The sequence below is a fragment of the Cydia amplana genome, chromosome 2 (genome assembly GCF_948474715.1).
Source record: "Cydia amplana chromosome 2, ilCydAmpl1.1, whole genome shotgun sequence".
In the NCBI taxonomy this organism is placed as follows: Eukaryota; Metazoa; Arthropoda; class Insecta; order Lepidoptera; family Tortricidae; genus Cydia; species Cydia amplana.
Window position 1 is genome coordinate 2430445 of NC_086070.1, and position 15452 is coordinate 2445896.

Genomic DNA, 15452 nt, shown 5'->3' on the forward strand with positions numbered 1-15452 from the left:
TAAATAGAATTTGTTGTATATTTTAGAAAAATGTACACATGCAAAAACAGAACGCAGAGAAAATTCTACTTTACAATATTACTCATGCAGTACCGAACGACAAAAACTAGAACCTGAATCATTAATGCCTTGTAATAAAGCTAGTTTTAGCATAACGCTTCGTTTCGCGACTGCATAACTCTATTGGTGACGTCAATGTCAACGTGTGTTGTCGTCTACAAAAGTCAAAATCAGCTGTATCGTAACCTTTCGAAATCAAGGCCTAAGCAGTCGGTGAATGGAGAAATGATTCCAGTTATCACGATAAATCTGCGCTATCGGCAGCGCGGCGATCGGCTCCCCGAGTTTATTCGATAACACGTCGCCCGAGACTTTCGCTTCGTGTTAGACTTAGAAAATATTAAATGTATCGCGTGTGCCACAATGTCTTCTGTTGTTGAAGATATTTGTGAACTTTTAGACAGTTATAATGGACGGGACAAGGTAAGATCCACTTTTTGAGATCATTTTTGAGCATAAAACACCACTAATCAGCCACGATAATCTAGGAGTACATTACGAAAATTTGATATTTGCATTTGCACCTTTTAATTACGGCGGCGGGTGGTGGACAATTAGTTAAAGAATGCGGAATTGGTTAGACCTTGATATTTGCTCAACCGGTCGGTCAGTCAATAACCTGATCAATTATAAATTTGCGAAATGTCACTAAAGCACGGCAACATTTTTATTGTCTTATAAGGAACCTCATATTTACTCTGCTGAGTTCTTTATAATACTAATAAAAAAAGCGGCCAAGTGCGAGTCGGACTCGCCCATGAAGGGTTCCGTATTTAGGGGATTTATGACGTATTAAAAAAAACTACTTACTATATCTCGTTCAAACCAATTTTCGGTGGAAGTTTGCATGGTAATGTACATCATATATTTTTTTTAGTTATATCATTCGTTATATCATTTAGAATTTACGGGGGGGGGGGGGGGGGGCACACGTTTTACCACTTTGGAAGTGTCTCTCGCGCAAACTATTCAGTTTAGAAAAAAAATATATTAGAAACCTCAATCTCATTTTTGAAGACCTATCCATAGACACCCCACACGTATGGGTTTGATGAAAAAACATTCTTTGAGTTTCAGTTCTAAGTATGGGAAACCCCCAAAATTTATTGTTTTTCTTTCTATTTTTGTGTGAAAATCTTAATGCGGTTCACAGAATACATCTACTTACCAAGTTTCAACAGTATAGTTCTTATAGTTTCGGAAAAAAGTGGCTGTGACATACAGACGGACAGACAGACAGACAGGCAGACATGACGAATCCATAAGGGTTCCGTTTTTTGCCATTTGGCTACGGAACCCTAAAAACTAACTAGGTATAAGATATGGAGGAGAAGTACTGAAAAATTGTAGGTAGTTTATTGCAAAAAGTCAAGACACTCTTACATGCTCATATTCTAGGCCATATAGAGCTGGAGTCTAACCTTAACTTATATACAGAGTGTAAAAAATGATGAGTTTTTATTCCATCCACAGGTGGTCAGGCTAGCCTGCTACACACTTAAGCTGTACGGCTGTATAAAAGGCGAGAAGCCATGGCAGACGGCAGGCTCGCGGCTGTCCAACGCGCGCATGATGCTGCGGCTCTTCGACGATATACCCATGATACGACACACCTATAGCTACGGGCTGGGCCGCCATGTGAGTAGTTTACGACCTACCTAACCTATTTCAATACACTGGAGTAGGTTTTTTTATGTAGAAACTTTTGCGCTATATATCAATAAAGTAAATAAATATAACAAAGTCTCAGAAGGATTAAATTTTGTTTGTTAGTAGGGAGGGACCCATTTTAATTCCAATTCAATAGATCAGGGCTAACTATTGAGGAGAGTCAATTTGTAGTAGAAATCACCAGTGTTAGGTATCTTAAAGAGCCGTAATAAATCTTAAAAGAGCCACATGCGGCTTACGAGCCGCGGTTTGTCGACCTCTGGAAAATGCTATTATAATAATTGCTATTTGACCCCTTGCCCTTATTAGCTCTTTAATCTCCAGGAGTCGTCAACAATGGCCGCGGCGCTTGGCGTTCTCGCCAACATGGTGGACCAAGCCTTCCTGCCTGTGGAAAAGGCCTGCTGGCTGCAAGATGTAGGCGTCTTGAAGTTGTCTGAAAAAACGGCGGAGCGACTAGATATCTTCAGTACCGCGCTGTGGGCTGCAAGTCTTTACATATCCTTGCTACAGTAAGTATACCAGGGGCCCGTTTCTCAAAAGCTTGTAACTTGTAATACAAGTGGAGGTCCCTTTCTAACAAAAGCTGTCAAAAAGTGACATTTGTATTACAAGTTACAAGCTTTCGAGAAACAGGCCCGTGCTATCCTGCCAGCCTATTATGGATAGCTTTATCCATCTTTATCCACGTGATAAAATAACTGTCACTGTTTAACACCGTGGGGAAGAAAGTGACGGACACCGTTTTATCACGCTGTCACGTAGACAAGAACGACCATCATATCCGTACTGGAGTTGTAGATTAGGTTTTACCTACCTCGTCAGTATTTTAAAATCCAATTTATACGAGTATCTTAGCTGTTAAATCTAACTTTAACTACGTAATAAAATAAAGTCGTACCATCGCCCACACTGTTAACTGTACATTGGTGGACCATATGCCTTTTGTAATAAGGTCCACCAATGTACAGTTAGTACAAAGACTTGTTTACAAAGATCTTTTCAAGGTTAAAAAAGAAATAAGCAACAATTATAACAAAGAGTTTGTCGATGACAACTGCAACTATATAAGTGTGATTTAAAATAATCCCTTCGGTCGTATTTTAATTTATCGCCACTCGTTGCAGTTTTCCTACTTTCCACACTTGTACTATAATTATACTTGGGATTGTTACATTACTACCACGTAAATTAAGTACCTGATAAATATCCTCTAGCTATTTGCGGAGTTATTTCTAATGCTAAAAATGAAAGTAAATAGCTTACACGAGTGCTTACTTGAATTTTAGTTACATTTTACTCATAATAAATATAAGTAAACTGCGCGACAGCTAATATGTAAAAATCGATAGCGTAATTAATTGTGTTATGCAAGTGCAGGTACTTGTTATTTACCTATTTTGTTCTCATATCATATCTACCATTAGTTAATCAGCTCTTAATAACATTTAAATACCAACAATTTGCACAACTATGCAAGATAATGTCAAAAATCATTCACTTAAAAAATACCTACTCATTATCTCATTATATTTGTTTACAATTCATAATAAGTTTTTAATTCCTGTTTTTAAATCTTTATAGCATTTTTACGAGTAGGTACCAAGCGCAAAAACGACGATACAATTTACCCTTTATAAGGCATAAGGGTGTCAGGAATTATGCAAAATTGAACTCAATCACTTTGAAATACAGTTCAAAATCAGGTGGGAAATATATTCCCTCTAGCTTACAAAGACTTAACTAAGCATTGTTTTATAAGGCTCCGGTTTCCGTAGGTAGCCTGTAAAATTTTGGCCAATTGTGCGTCTCCTTCAGTCGGTCCCTCAATACTGAGGATCGTGACATCATGTCCTTCTGTTGAAGACCAGGTTCCTCCATAGGGTTCTGTTCCCCGCCAAGCGCATGGCCTCGTGCAGTTTTAATTGCATAGGTGCCGTAATTTGAGAACACCATCTAGTAGGGGGAGGGGCCTGAGGTCTCGAGCCTTCAACTTTGCCCGTCATTTTTACTCTTTCCAGGCTATCAGGAGAGCAACGAATTGTGCGTAGAACGTACCTATATTATGCCGACTAGAGGCCAAGCAGGCTTTCCGAAGTGACCTTGGTGTGTCAAAGACTTGAACTTGTCGTGAACCTAATGGGCCGTAGCCAAGATGATTATCGTATCGTATAATATAATAAAAAATGTATCAGGATAATAGACAAGTCACGTGACCCATACATTTCATTTATACTAATGAGGTCCTATATGAGTTTCTTATACTTACAGTTATGGTAAACATCGACACGCACATCAAAGTACCAAAAATATATATGCAAGGCCTTAATGCCCAGGTACCTAATAGTGTATACACATTTTTGGCACTTTGTCCGTGTCAACATTTAATACCTACCTTGACCGTACAAACAGCAACAGTCTTAACTGTCCATCAGTGGACCTTATGCCTTTTGTAATAAGGTTTACGAACTGTCAGTTAACAGTGTGAGCGATGGTACATTGCCTTCTCACGAACTAACACTATTCATATACGCTTTCAGAACGGTCCGCGCCATCCGCCAGCTGTGGTGGAGTCGCGACTGTTTGCGGCACTCCTGTGAAGGCGGGGGCTCCGAGGCGCGCCGCAACCTCGACGTGCGGCTCACGTTACAAGCAGTCACTGCAGGTAAGTTACCACTCTGTCAGCTGCTTATAAGATAAGATTTATAAGATTTGCTGGCTATGGATGAGGTCTTGGTGGCTCAGATGGCAGAGCGCTGGAGTATCGATACAGAGGCCGTGAGTTCAAGTCTCAACCAAGACAGTAATTTTTCCACTTTTAAATGTATTGTATGCTTATATGCCGTTTCAGAATTTCGATTATTGTACAGTTTCGTAGGTACAGTCACCACACGGGATGTTACGCCATTTAGGGTCCTAGCTTAATTGGTTGTTCCATACTTACGCTATGAATGTCCAATTTAGCTAGAACCCTAAATGACTGTAAATAAAGCCCAGCTTGCCAATATATCACCCCAGGCGATACACTGCCACTGTACTTGACAAAAATGCAAAAAGATGACTAAGGGTCTTTCCAGATATATCGACGCAGAAGCGGCAAAAGCCGATAGGAAAAAGCTTTATGTCTGCGCAATAAGAGGGAAAAAGCGGTTGACGCGTCAGCAGGCGCCTGCGAAGCGAGCCGAGCCGAACGACCGCTTTTCGACCGCGAACGTCGATATATCTGGGGAGACCCTAATAAGATCCTTGTCAATTATCATGCATAGAGGATATGTTATAGTACATTACATACCTAGGGAGGTGAATTCGTGAATGTTCCGCAGGTGTTTGTATAAGTATGCGATCTGGGGCTTTACGTATAACTGCCCGTAGTTTGTCTAAAGTTTTACGTCTTGCCTTGGCCAGGAAGTGAGATTTTCTCCTCGCGTAGCGGGGAGAAAATCCCACTTACGGGCCTAGGGTGACGTAAAGTAGGTACATTACCATTGACGACCGGTCTGGCCTAGTGGGTAGTGACCCTGCCTGCTAAGCCGATGGTCCTGGGTTCGAATCCCGGTAAGGGCATTTATTTGTGTGATAAACACTAATATTTGTTCCGGAGTCATGGATGTTTTCTATGTATATAAGTATGTATTTATCTATATACGAATGTATATCGTCGTCTAGCACCCATAGTACAAGCTTTGCTTAGTTTGGGGCTAGGTTGATCTGTGTAAGATGTCCCCCAATATTTATTTATTTATTTATTTATTTATTACCTATATGTGTTTTGCGTATGTTACAGGAAAACTCCTTCTAGACATAACGCACGCCGTGAGCTGCCTGCCAGAAGGCTGGCTGTGGGGCGAGCGCATCGCCAGCACCAAGGTCGCCGCCATCGCCACAACCAGCTCCGTCATCGGCATCGCCATGTACTTTGCCAGGAAAAGACTCTTGAAGTGAAGGTTGGACGAGAGAGCCAGATAGTCTGGTTAATACTATGGTATAGCCTCCTGAGGCCCAGAAGCATTTGTTATGTTTTTAAATTTGGAACCCTTAGTTACTCAATGAAAGTTCAAAATATTTTTTGGAAAATTTGTACGCAGGATCTTAGGAGGATAGTCACAGATTTTCAAACGAAAGTTGTTCTGCCTTATGGACTGCTTGTATGAAATTTTATATGAAATTGCCTTAATAGAGTCAGTCCATGAAAAGTCTGCAGCGGATTTGATAGCCCACGCAGTGCACGTGTTATTTTAAACGTCAAACTTTTATGAAATTATGACGCATAAATGACACTTGCACTGCGTGGGCTATCAAATCCGCTGCAGACTTTTCTTGGTCCGACTCTAGAAAATAATGTGTAACTTTATTACCTAGAGTCTGTGCGGAAAGAGAAGAGTCGTAGAATGTATTGGATCCCCTACATTTCACGACTCATCTCTTTTCGCACAGACGCTACAAACTACATATGTATAATTTAACGGGAATCCGGTGTCTAAAAGGTGTTTAAAATGGTGACTCAAAGAGTTTTTCAGTATATTCACTATAAGGCCAAGCGCGCACCACGATTTTTTGTCGCGCGATTATTTTGTCGCAGAAATGCAACGTATGTGTTTATATGCCAGTGCGCGCATATGCGACAAAAAAATCGCAGCGATTTTAAAATTGTGATTTGTCACATTTTTGCGCGACTACTCGCGACGCGATTGTCGCAAAGTGAATTGCAGCATACGGAGTTGTATGGCCCCGCGCGCACTGCGATAATAAAATCGCACCCCGGACCTCAGTCGGCATTTCGCTCTTCAAGCGTCAACATGTTCTTCCCCAATGGAGTCACAAGATGAGACGCTAGATGTTGACCATTTAATTATGGAAATAAAAGGAGATCACCTTTGTGGTATAAATACTCAAAGTCATACAGCGATCGCATATTGAAGACACGTTTCACGACAAGCGACTGGTACGAAATCCATGTTGTTAATGATGTTCATGACGACTTTTTAATCGCAGTGCGCGCAGTAAATTTTCTGCGATATATTACAGCGCGATTCTAAAATCGTGTCGCAAAAATTAAAATCGTGGTGCGCGCTTGGCCTAAGGAAGGTAAAAAATTCATCGTCATTCGGGGTGGGAAATTGGAAACATTAATTTGTAAATTGTTTTTAATTTTTTTGTTAAAATATATCCATTTCCAAGCTTTTGCCGCGGCTTATAGGACTGAGGTCCGCTTGGTAACTTATCCCAAGAATTGGCCTAGGCACTAGTTTATGATCGGTAGATCGATGATAAATAAAAATATCCTAAAGATAAGTTTTTTTTTACCAAGTGTTGTATTAATTCGAAATTCCTATTTGTGTTCTTGCGTGGCGTATTTACGTACCTACCTTTTAAGTTTTTTTTTTACATACAAATAATGAGCTAACAAATTTTAAAACATTTTTTTATTGTACATATAGGAATAGTAAGTTCTATGTTCTAATAATACCTCACGTATGAAAATGCAAAATCATAATTATGTAGTACCTGATACTTGAAAGAGCAATAAATGCTGTGTAATTTTAAATCTTATTGTTTTATTATAATTTACATGTATTAGGTAATATCACTCACTACCAACCATTTATTATTCATATACCTACAATACCTACATACATACGCAATTTGCGCGCGAGGAACCCATAAGTTCAACTGTTAGCTTATGTTATTTAATAAATAATGTTTAACCCTTTGAAGCCACGCCTATCGCGAACCTTATCGGAATGCACGAAGGTTGATATTGGCCTGTAGCCGCGCGTGCAGTTGACGTCTTTGGAGTGTTACTAAAGATTACTAATAATGATTAAACTGTTTAACAATTTGTATTATTTTGATATATTGTTAAAAAAAATTGACAGTTAATTACATTTGTATTTTGGGTGAGAATATAATTTTTATTTATAGTAAATATGGTGCTATTTTACCGCCCTAGTGCGGTAATAGCACAATCCCTGCCTATGTCGAAAATCTAAAGGGCCATATGTACTGTAAAACGTTGTACAATACACGTGCGAAAAGGTAATTCGCAACTCGTCGGTCGTGTTTCAATTTATCGCCACTCGTTTCGAATTTCCTACTTTTCGCACTTGTATCGTAATGTACTATTAGGTAATACGAGTATATATACGACCTTGGAACTAGCCTTTCCAATCAACTACAATTTCACATTCCTAGTTCACAAGATTTGCAAATACCATTACCTACATCATTATCAGCCGATAATCCTAATCTCGAACAGTAGTAATAGCTAAGGGCATCTTATCAGAGATGATAAACGTCACAGATATAGAGACAGCTATTTTATTTCCTGATAGTACAATTTGGGTAAGATGCGCGATGTGGTGGACGAGTTTTGTGAACTGTTACAGGTGTACGCTAATCGGGATAAGGTAAGTTAATTCACTACATAAGCTCGCAAAGCCTTTCTGTTCTAAAAAAAGAGATGAAAAAAGTACAGACAAGGAATTAAATTTCAGTAAGATTTCGTACGTACCTTGTCACAGTGACAATAGTATGAGGTCCCTAGCGACTTTCATTCTGATTGTCACTCTGACAAAGGTAAATTCTTTGACTTACATTTGAGGAGTGTCTTTTCAAAAGGGCTTATTTTTGTATGATTTCCAATGTGCACTTTTTGAGTTGTTTCCTCATGTTCGCTGCCAGAATTTACTTTTAAGTCATGATTTTAAATGATTTAATTGTGATGTTAGGTATTAATTGTGTGGTAAACAATTTTGTATTTCACTAAGTAGTAAAGTTTGCCTTGAAACCCACGCATCACGTTATTTACGTAGTTGTCTTAATTACTTTTTCAGGTAGTATGCCTAGCAAGCTATGCGCTCAAACTATGGGGCGCCCGAACGCAGAGCAACCCTCTACTTGGAGCCAGCGCTCGGCTGGCCGGCGCACGCGCAACTCTACGCCTGTTTGATGACGCCGCTGCATTGCGTGTTGCAATTAACTATGGTTTGGGAAAGCAGGTGAGATCTAGTGCTAAAAAGTTTATAGGGATATCTTTAGGGTGACTAAAAGTGTATGAAATTGAAAATAAACTAGATGCAAGATCTTGCAGTAATCGCTTGACAGTCCAGCACACTTTATGTAATTAAAAAATCGCAAAAAACAAAACAAAGGAATTAACATCTCGCGTTGGTGTGGTATTTTTTTTTTTAAGTTTCACTCAGGAGCAAAGTTTGTGTAACCCTCGCGCCTGCGCCATTGCTTCAAGTTTTAACAAAACTTGAAGCAATGGCTTGAATGAATAACTCTTTTGATTTTATCAAAAATACTTTTTCATAATTTGTTTTTTATCCAGGAAGGACCATTATGGGGCTCCCTAGGCGTGGCCAGCAGCGCGGTCAGCCTGGCTTTCCTCCAGGCCGAGAAATTAGTCTGGCTGCTTGATACAGGACTCCTCACCTTATCCCAAGACCTGGACTACAAGCTGCGGACGGCGCACAAGACGCTATGGTTCCTTACCTATGCAGTCGGGTTTATCAGGTAAGAGGACTTCCTGCGGCGGTAGCACGGTCGCATTTTTATCGCCTGCCACTATGCCTGTCACGTTCTAAAAAGTATGTAAGTGTGAAAGCGACGGGCATAGTGACAGGCGATTAAAATGGAACCATGCTGCCACCGCTGGAGAATCAACTGTCACAGATGATTGAAGGGAGACGTACCAAGTATTTTTTTTTAAAGAACTCATCTGCCAAACGAATGGTTAGATATAATCCATTACATCCAGATCCAGTCTAGTTGTCTGTGTACCCTCAGTCCAGCATCGAATGAAGACTTCGTTGTTAGGAAAATAATCATTTTCACTGAATAATTAGATGGAGTGAAGCTATTTGTCAAAAGCGATATACGATATGAACACAATCACGAGCTTCATTATTTTTTTTCATGTACTCAAGAGCGATGAAAATTGGTCGTTAATTTTCTAAGTCTCCGTACTAACCAACCCGTTTTAAATGGCTGGGCCCATAACCTAATGGTTTTAGGTCGTAAAAGGAAACTTAAATATATTTCGAGAGTGCGACAAAATCTGCACGGAAATAAAAGCTGTTCGTAATATATTTTACAGTACATATGGGCTACTTTTCCGCACTAGTGCGTAAAATAGCACTTTTCGTGCGTATGTCGGAACTTTAAAGTGCCATATGTACTGTAAAACGTTGTTCGATACACGTGCGAATAGGTAATTCGCAACTCGTGTCGATTTAAAACACTCCCTTCGGTCGTGTTTTAATTTATCGCCACTCGTTTCGAATTTCCTCTTTTTCGCACTTGTATCGAAAATAACTAATTCAAACCTACATTCAATGTGCGTTTACGTGGCTCGCTACAGTCACTATCAAATATTTTTGCGTTTACGAAGCACATTTTTAACAGTCACTATTACCTAATTATAACCTTACCTTACCTTTCAGGTCTATAAAAGCGCTGCACATCGCCGCAAAAGAGCTGAAATCCCCTCACCCCCGCAAATGCGCGCCGGCTCGCTTCACCCAAGCCTCGCTACTGTCCACAAAATTGTTCCTTGATGTAGTCCATTTCGGGTCCTGGCTTCCCATTGGCTGGCTGTGGGGCGGGCGGCTGTCATTGGAGCATGGGAGCGGTATAGCTACGGCTTCGGCTGTGCTGGGATTGGTCGCGCATTATCATGGGAAGAGACTCGCATCGCGATAGCATTTACAAGAAATTTTATTAAAAAAATTGTTTTTAACTGTACCGTCGTTCGATATTGATCTTATTTATAAGAAATAGGGACTCCACCTGTGGTCAGTTAAGTGTTGTCGTTAGTACCTACTAACCTACCAGAGGGCCGTTTGTTTATAAAAAACGTTTGTACATTTTTGCTAGGGTATGTGGATGTATTTAGTCGTACGAAACCAATTCAAAGTAAATAACGACAAAAATGAATAGTTTCAGGTGTCTCCATATTATTATTTATGTCAGGTATTTGTAATCGGTTTAGTAAATGTCATGTACCTAATAAACTAATTGACTTAATTTAAGTTAAAATAAAATAAGTAATAGCAGTAACATAATCTTTTATTTTCATAACACATGTAGCCTTTGTCCGAAAATTAAATTTAAAGAGATCTAAATCACATTACATTCTAATAAAAAGTTTTTAACTAAACTTTGGCTACAAAAATCTAAATATACGCGTTATATACTCAGGCCGCTTTAACCCTGTTGATAATTTGACTCGCTATCGTCATCTCTCTCATATAATTCTCACTAGATAGAGATGGACAATATTTAAAGCATGTCAAGTTAATACGGTCAGATGTGATGTGAGATTCTTCAAAAAGAATGAATTTATTTACTTTTACCTGTACCTAAAACTAGGTAGGTACATAGAAGATATTACGTCATATGCACCTTATTGCAAAGCCATAAGAGCCAGTTATTTTCTATAGGCTTAGCACATGAGCGCCGCGACAATATCTCGCCCGCGTGAGAGCGTAGCCTATCCCTCTCGAACTCTCAAATTAATAGAGTTATAAAATACAGTCGCGTAGAGATACTATCTTATCTGTGTGTAGAAATACTGTCACGGAGTGCTAAGCCTGCTATTAAAAAAGTTGCTGTTAGTAGGTAACATGCACATTTAGGACTTTCATTTTACGTTGTTGTACACAAATTGTCATGGGCTTTATACTAAGCAGCAATCTATTACAATTAGCTGTGGTCAGTTGCATTAAGCAATATTAAAGATACAAAATAATAATAAAGCTTTTGACTTAATAATATATATCAAAATTACAGTACAATGTTACAATGTCAACATATAGAATACATATGTAATGTACTACACTATAAAAATACAAAAATAGCTAAGACTACGGAATCAATTACGAAATCTCTAGAGGCATTAATTTCACTGAAATAGGTTTACAAATAAGCTTGTAACCGTTTCCATTTCAATGTTACAATTGCAGTCATGTATTTGTGCTGAAGATAAACTTTATTAACACTTTCGCTAAATGTGATTTACATTCAAAGATCTCTGAATAGGCGGGTCCACACAGAACGAGTTGCCTTGCGAGGAAATAGCTCGAAGTAGCTCGGTTTGTGTGGATCTGCTTCACCCGAACCATTGAGGCTGCGCGTGCATTTGACCATAGAGAAATATAGTAAGACAAGAGTGCTCACTCCGTACATCAGTTCAGACTATTAATTTCAGTGTCTACATCTAGCATCGAGTAGCGGAACTATCAGTACTGCTACTTGACAATAGATGTAGCACCGACCGGAAAGCCTTATCTCAACAGCATAAGACTTTCCGGTCGGTGCTACATCTATTGTCAAGTAGCAGTACTGATAGTTCCGCTACTCGATGCTAGATGCTAATAGTCTTTTTGGTACTAAAACTGATGTATGGTGTGAGCTCTCTATGTATTTTTTTCTCTATGATTTGACACACAGGACCAAGTTACTTCGCGCAACGAATCTGTGCGCAGTGCCTAATGAAACAATACAGTATGATAAAAAGACGGTTAAAAATCTCGTTTAAAATCTTCTTGACTATCAAGCAGTTACACGAGTAAATATTTACAATACCCTAGAGATTTCTATTTAGGGCCACCCCACATCTAGCGTCTTTCGAGCGTCGGCGTCTACAACTCTATGGCCCTGCTCGACGCAACGTCGACGCAACTGCGCAGCGACGTCATTTTCCATAGCGCTGACCGACGTCGACGCTAGATGTGGGGTGGCCCTTAAATTTACGGATATGTTAATCGCCAGCCAGTCTCAATTCTTCAGCAAAATAATGATCGGACGCTGGGAACAGCGCCGCAGCACACTTGGCCAAGTGTTTGACGCTGGGCGACTTGGCCCAGGACACCAGGTCTGCTTGAGAGACGGCGGGGCAGGCTTCCTGGGCGCGGAGGAGGCTCGCGGGGTCCGGGGGGGGGGTGGTGAGGCAGAGCGCTAGCCGGCAGAGGAGCCGGTGTCTGGAAGTAAGGTGTGGTCACAGATAACTAATAGTACTACCGTACAGAAAATTCACTCCTTCACAAAAGTCAGGTTTAGGTATAAAAATTACACCTATATCGCTGCCTGCAAGCAAAATTGAAACTTATAACCGCGCACGAACCGTGAATCTCCTTTGCGCGCCGCAGTTTTATGACCGAGCTGTGAGTGTCGGCACGGGGTTATCACTTGACAAGTTTTTATACCTGTACCCACTGATTTATTGTTTTTAAGATAAATATGTAGGAATTACAAACGTTGATTATGTAAACATACATTTTTTTATCCGAAGATAGCATGTCTGAGGGCCTACCGCGAACCACGTTCGACGTGTTGCCTCCCTGTCACACTTACGTACGAATTTACAAGTGCGACAGAGAGGCAACACGTCGAACGTGGTTCGCGGTAGGCCCTCTGATTCTCGCGGAAGTAAGTTTCGAAACCATTGTGTATTTTCAATTTTGCGCGAGCGTCACGTGACACGACTATCGTGCACGCCGAGCGGCAGCCCACTGCTATACGCCTGTCCGATGGGCGCGCCGGCCAAATGTACCTAAACTGCGGAGTGACACCCTCCTGGTGTGGTTTTATAATACGACCGGTCTGGCCTAGTGGGTAGTGACCCTGCCTGTGAAGCCGCGGTCCTGGGTTCGAATCCCAATAAGGGCATTTATTTGTGTGATGAGCACAGATATTTGTTCCCGAGTCATGGTTGTTTTCTATGTATTTAAGTATTTGTATATTATATCTATCGTTGTCTGAGTACCCACAACACGAGCCTCCTTGAGCTTACTGTGGGGCTTAGTCAATTTGTGTAAAAATGTCCTATAATATTTATTTATAATGTGCGATAACAGGGGCAATCCACGAAAATGTCGCTTCGTAACGCTTTTGTCTTGTAGTGCAGCTACCTCAATCAAATCCTAAATATACTGCTGTCATAAATAGAGGCGATATCCGTTTCTTAGCATTATCAGAATAATTAGAATAATGGCGTTACGTAAGCGACATTTTAGTGGAATGCCGCAACACGGAATGTTCTTGTGTAAAAAAAGTTTATTTATCAAATCAAAATAGGTTTGTTCACTCTGACTGTGGCACCGCCCTGAGAACGGCAGTTATCTAACGGGTGCTGCATGAAAATGAACATTTAAAAAATAAATAAAATAAAATAAATTTATTTCAGACAATTAATAATCCATATTTTTAAATCAAATAAAATTAAAATAAATTAAAATTAACATTTGTCGTACGCCGCGCGTTGTCATCACTTTGAATTTCCTACACTGGCTACACTTCGCACTAATAGGCGAGTGTTTTTTTTTTGCAATAAAGTCATGAAAAGTAAATTAAATAAGCGATGTTAAATACAACTAAGGTGATAGTTAGACTAACTTGTTGGTAGGTTCGTCGGCGTTAGACAGGCCCACCGCGAGAGCTGCGCGTGTCCTTCCGTGTCAGCGCCGGAGCTCAGCGCCGAGCGGCATAGTGCGCACATCCATACTGATATTATGTATAGTTAGACTAACTTGTTGGTAGGTTCGTCGGCGTTAGACAACACCCGCAGGAGAGCCATGCGCGGCGGCTCGGCCCACCGCGAGAGCTGCGCGCGCGCCGCTTCCGTGTCAGCGCCGGAGCTCAGCGCCGAGCGGCATAGTGCGCACATCCATACTGATATTATCAGCTCTTTGGTGGCGCTGAAAAAGGTTCACCGTTAAAAACGCGAAGGAAAAAGTAAAAACAAATCGAACAGCGACAAGGACTCGTATAAATGAAGTTAAAATAATGAAGACATTATTTTTCTACGCGCAGCGAGATCTTATGATCAAGGAGGAATTTAGGGATGTCTATCTATATGTTCCAAATGTTCGTTACCTTTTCGATGTCATGAATATTGTTGGTCCAATGATAATACATTTTTTAAAGGAAATACTAGTGCTAATGAATTCGCCCCAAACAGGTATCTCTTGATACAATACTTGCATGCACAGTTGGTTAATTCACACAATATTCGACTTTAAAAATTGTATTTATCAAAAATAGTTTGGTACATCCCTACAAATTTCAGTATTTACCTATAATTATGAATAAACTAACATTTTAAACATAAAAGTGCACCTCTATCTAACTCTAAAACCTCGTATCGTCTGATTGAAGAGTAGAGGTAGTAAACATTCCGAAAAGTACTTACAAATTAGCGACAGAGGTCAGGTCGATCGCACTGAAGGGCTGTGTCTGCGCAAGCGCGTAGGCAGCGTGTAGGCGCCCGCGCTGCAGGAGCGGGCCGGGCTCTGCGCACGCGCAGCCGCGCCAGCGCGCTGCTATCTCACCCCACGTTCCACCCGCTACAATAGAACACTTAGATAAGAACACACGTTTTATATAGTCTACTAGCGACCCGCCCCGGTTTCGCACAGGTTAACAAATTATACATAAACCTACCTCTTGAATCACTCTATCTATTAAAAAAAAACCGCATCAAAAACCCGTTGCGCAGTTTTAAAGATCTAAGCATAGATAAGGTCAGACAGATAGCGGGAAGCGACTTTGTTTTATACTATGTAGTGATGGTTTAGAAATTTGTATGAACAAAATATCCGCTAGCGATTTTTTTACACACATAAATATGACATTAAATAATGGGCTATTAGTTTCCTAATAGACAATTTAGTTGTTATAAGCTATCATGAAATCGAACAATACCAAATCTATTTTTG

At 40.3% G+C, this 15452-nt stretch overlaps 4 protein-coding genes across 4 annotated transcripts in view; 2 read left to right on the forward strand and 2 right to left on the reverse strand.

The window, feature by feature from the left end:
• The first annotated feature begins 223 nt into the window (after positions 1 to 223).
• LOC134662047 (peroxisomal membrane protein 11C-like) lies at positions 224 to 5680 on the forward strand. The gene is made up of 5 exons (XM_063518313.1): positions 224 to 483; positions 1534 to 1698; positions 2056 to 2243; positions 4272 to 4396; positions 5516 to 5680. The coding sequence occupies exons 1-5, from the start codon at positions 424 to 426 to the stop codon at positions 5671 to 5673; spliced, it is 696 nt and encodes a 231-aa protein (XP_063374383.1). The 5' UTR covers positions 224 to 423; the 3' UTR covers positions 5674 to 5680.
• A 2398-nt stretch (positions 5681 to 8078) lies between these two features.
• LOC134655861 (peroxisomal membrane protein 11C-like) lies at positions 8079 to 10437 on the forward strand. The gene is made up of 4 exons (XM_063511354.1): positions 8079 to 8138; positions 8565 to 8729; positions 9065 to 9249; positions 10179 to 10437. Exons 1-4 carry the CDS (start codon positions 8079 to 8081, stop codon positions 10435 to 10437), a joined length of 669 nt encoding a protein of 222 aa, XP_063367424.1.
• A 2059-nt stretch (positions 10438 to 12496) lies between these two features.
• On the reverse strand, positions 12497 to 14456 carry LOC134655871 (uncharacterized). Its single transcript, XM_063511364.1, has 2 exons — positions 14265 to 14456; positions 12497 to 12716 (listed from the first exon to the last, which is right to left on the reverse strand). The coding sequence occupies exons 1-2, from the start codon at positions 14399 to 14401 to the stop codon at positions 12497 to 12499; spliced, it is 357 nt and encodes a 118-aa protein (XP_063367434.1). The 5' UTR covers positions 14402 to 14456.
• Positions 14457 to 14922: 466 nt separating this feature from the next.
• LOC134655879 (uncharacterized) overlaps positions 14923 to 15452 on the reverse strand; it is a 45436-nt gene continuing 44906 nt past the window's right edge. The window contains exon 56 of the mRNA XM_063511375.1: positions 14923 to 15080. Coding sequence (XP_063367445.1) covers positions 14923 to 15080 — 158 coding nt within the window. The remainder of the gene's footprint in view (positions 15081 to 15452) is intronic.

What these genes read in the sequence shown, in the direction of transcription:
- LOC134655861 (XM_063511354.1), top strand. Translation starts at nt 8,079, where the DNA reads ATGCGCGATGTGGTGGACGAGTTTTGTGAACTGTTACAGGTGTACGCT. An exon ending in TGTACGCTAATCGGGATAAG is followed by an intron (nt 8,139 to 8,564) that starts GTAAGTTAATTC and finishes TTACTTTTTCAG; the next exon opens with GTAGTATGCCTAGCAAGCTA. An exon ending in TATGCAGTCGGGTTTATCAG is followed by an intron (nt 9,250 to 10,178) that starts GTAAGAGGACTT and finishes CTTACCTTTCAG; the next exon opens with GTCTATAAAAGCGCTGCACA.
- LOC134655871 (XM_063511364.1), bottom strand. Translation starts at nt 14,401, where the DNA reads ATGTGCGCACTATGCCGCTCGGCGCTGAGCTCCGGCGCTGACACGGAA. An exon ending in GCCGACGAACCTACCAACAA is followed by an intron (nt 12,717 to 14,264) that starts GTTAGTCTAACT and finishes CCTTACTTCCAG; the next exon opens with ACACCGGCTCCTCTGCCGGC.
- LOC134662047 (XM_063518313.1), top strand. Translation starts at nt 424, where the DNA reads ATGTCTTCTGTTGTTGAAGATATTTGTGAACTTTTAGACAGTTATAAT. An exon ending in GTTATAATGGACGGGACAAG is followed by an intron (nt 484 to 1,533) that starts GTAAGATCCACT and finishes TTCCATCCACAG; the next exon opens with GTGGTCAGGCTAGCCTGCTA. An exon ending in GTTACAAGCAGTCACTGCAG is followed by an intron (nt 4,397 to 5,515) that starts GTAAGTTACCAC and finishes CGTATGTTACAG; the next exon opens with GAAAACTCCTTCTAGACATA.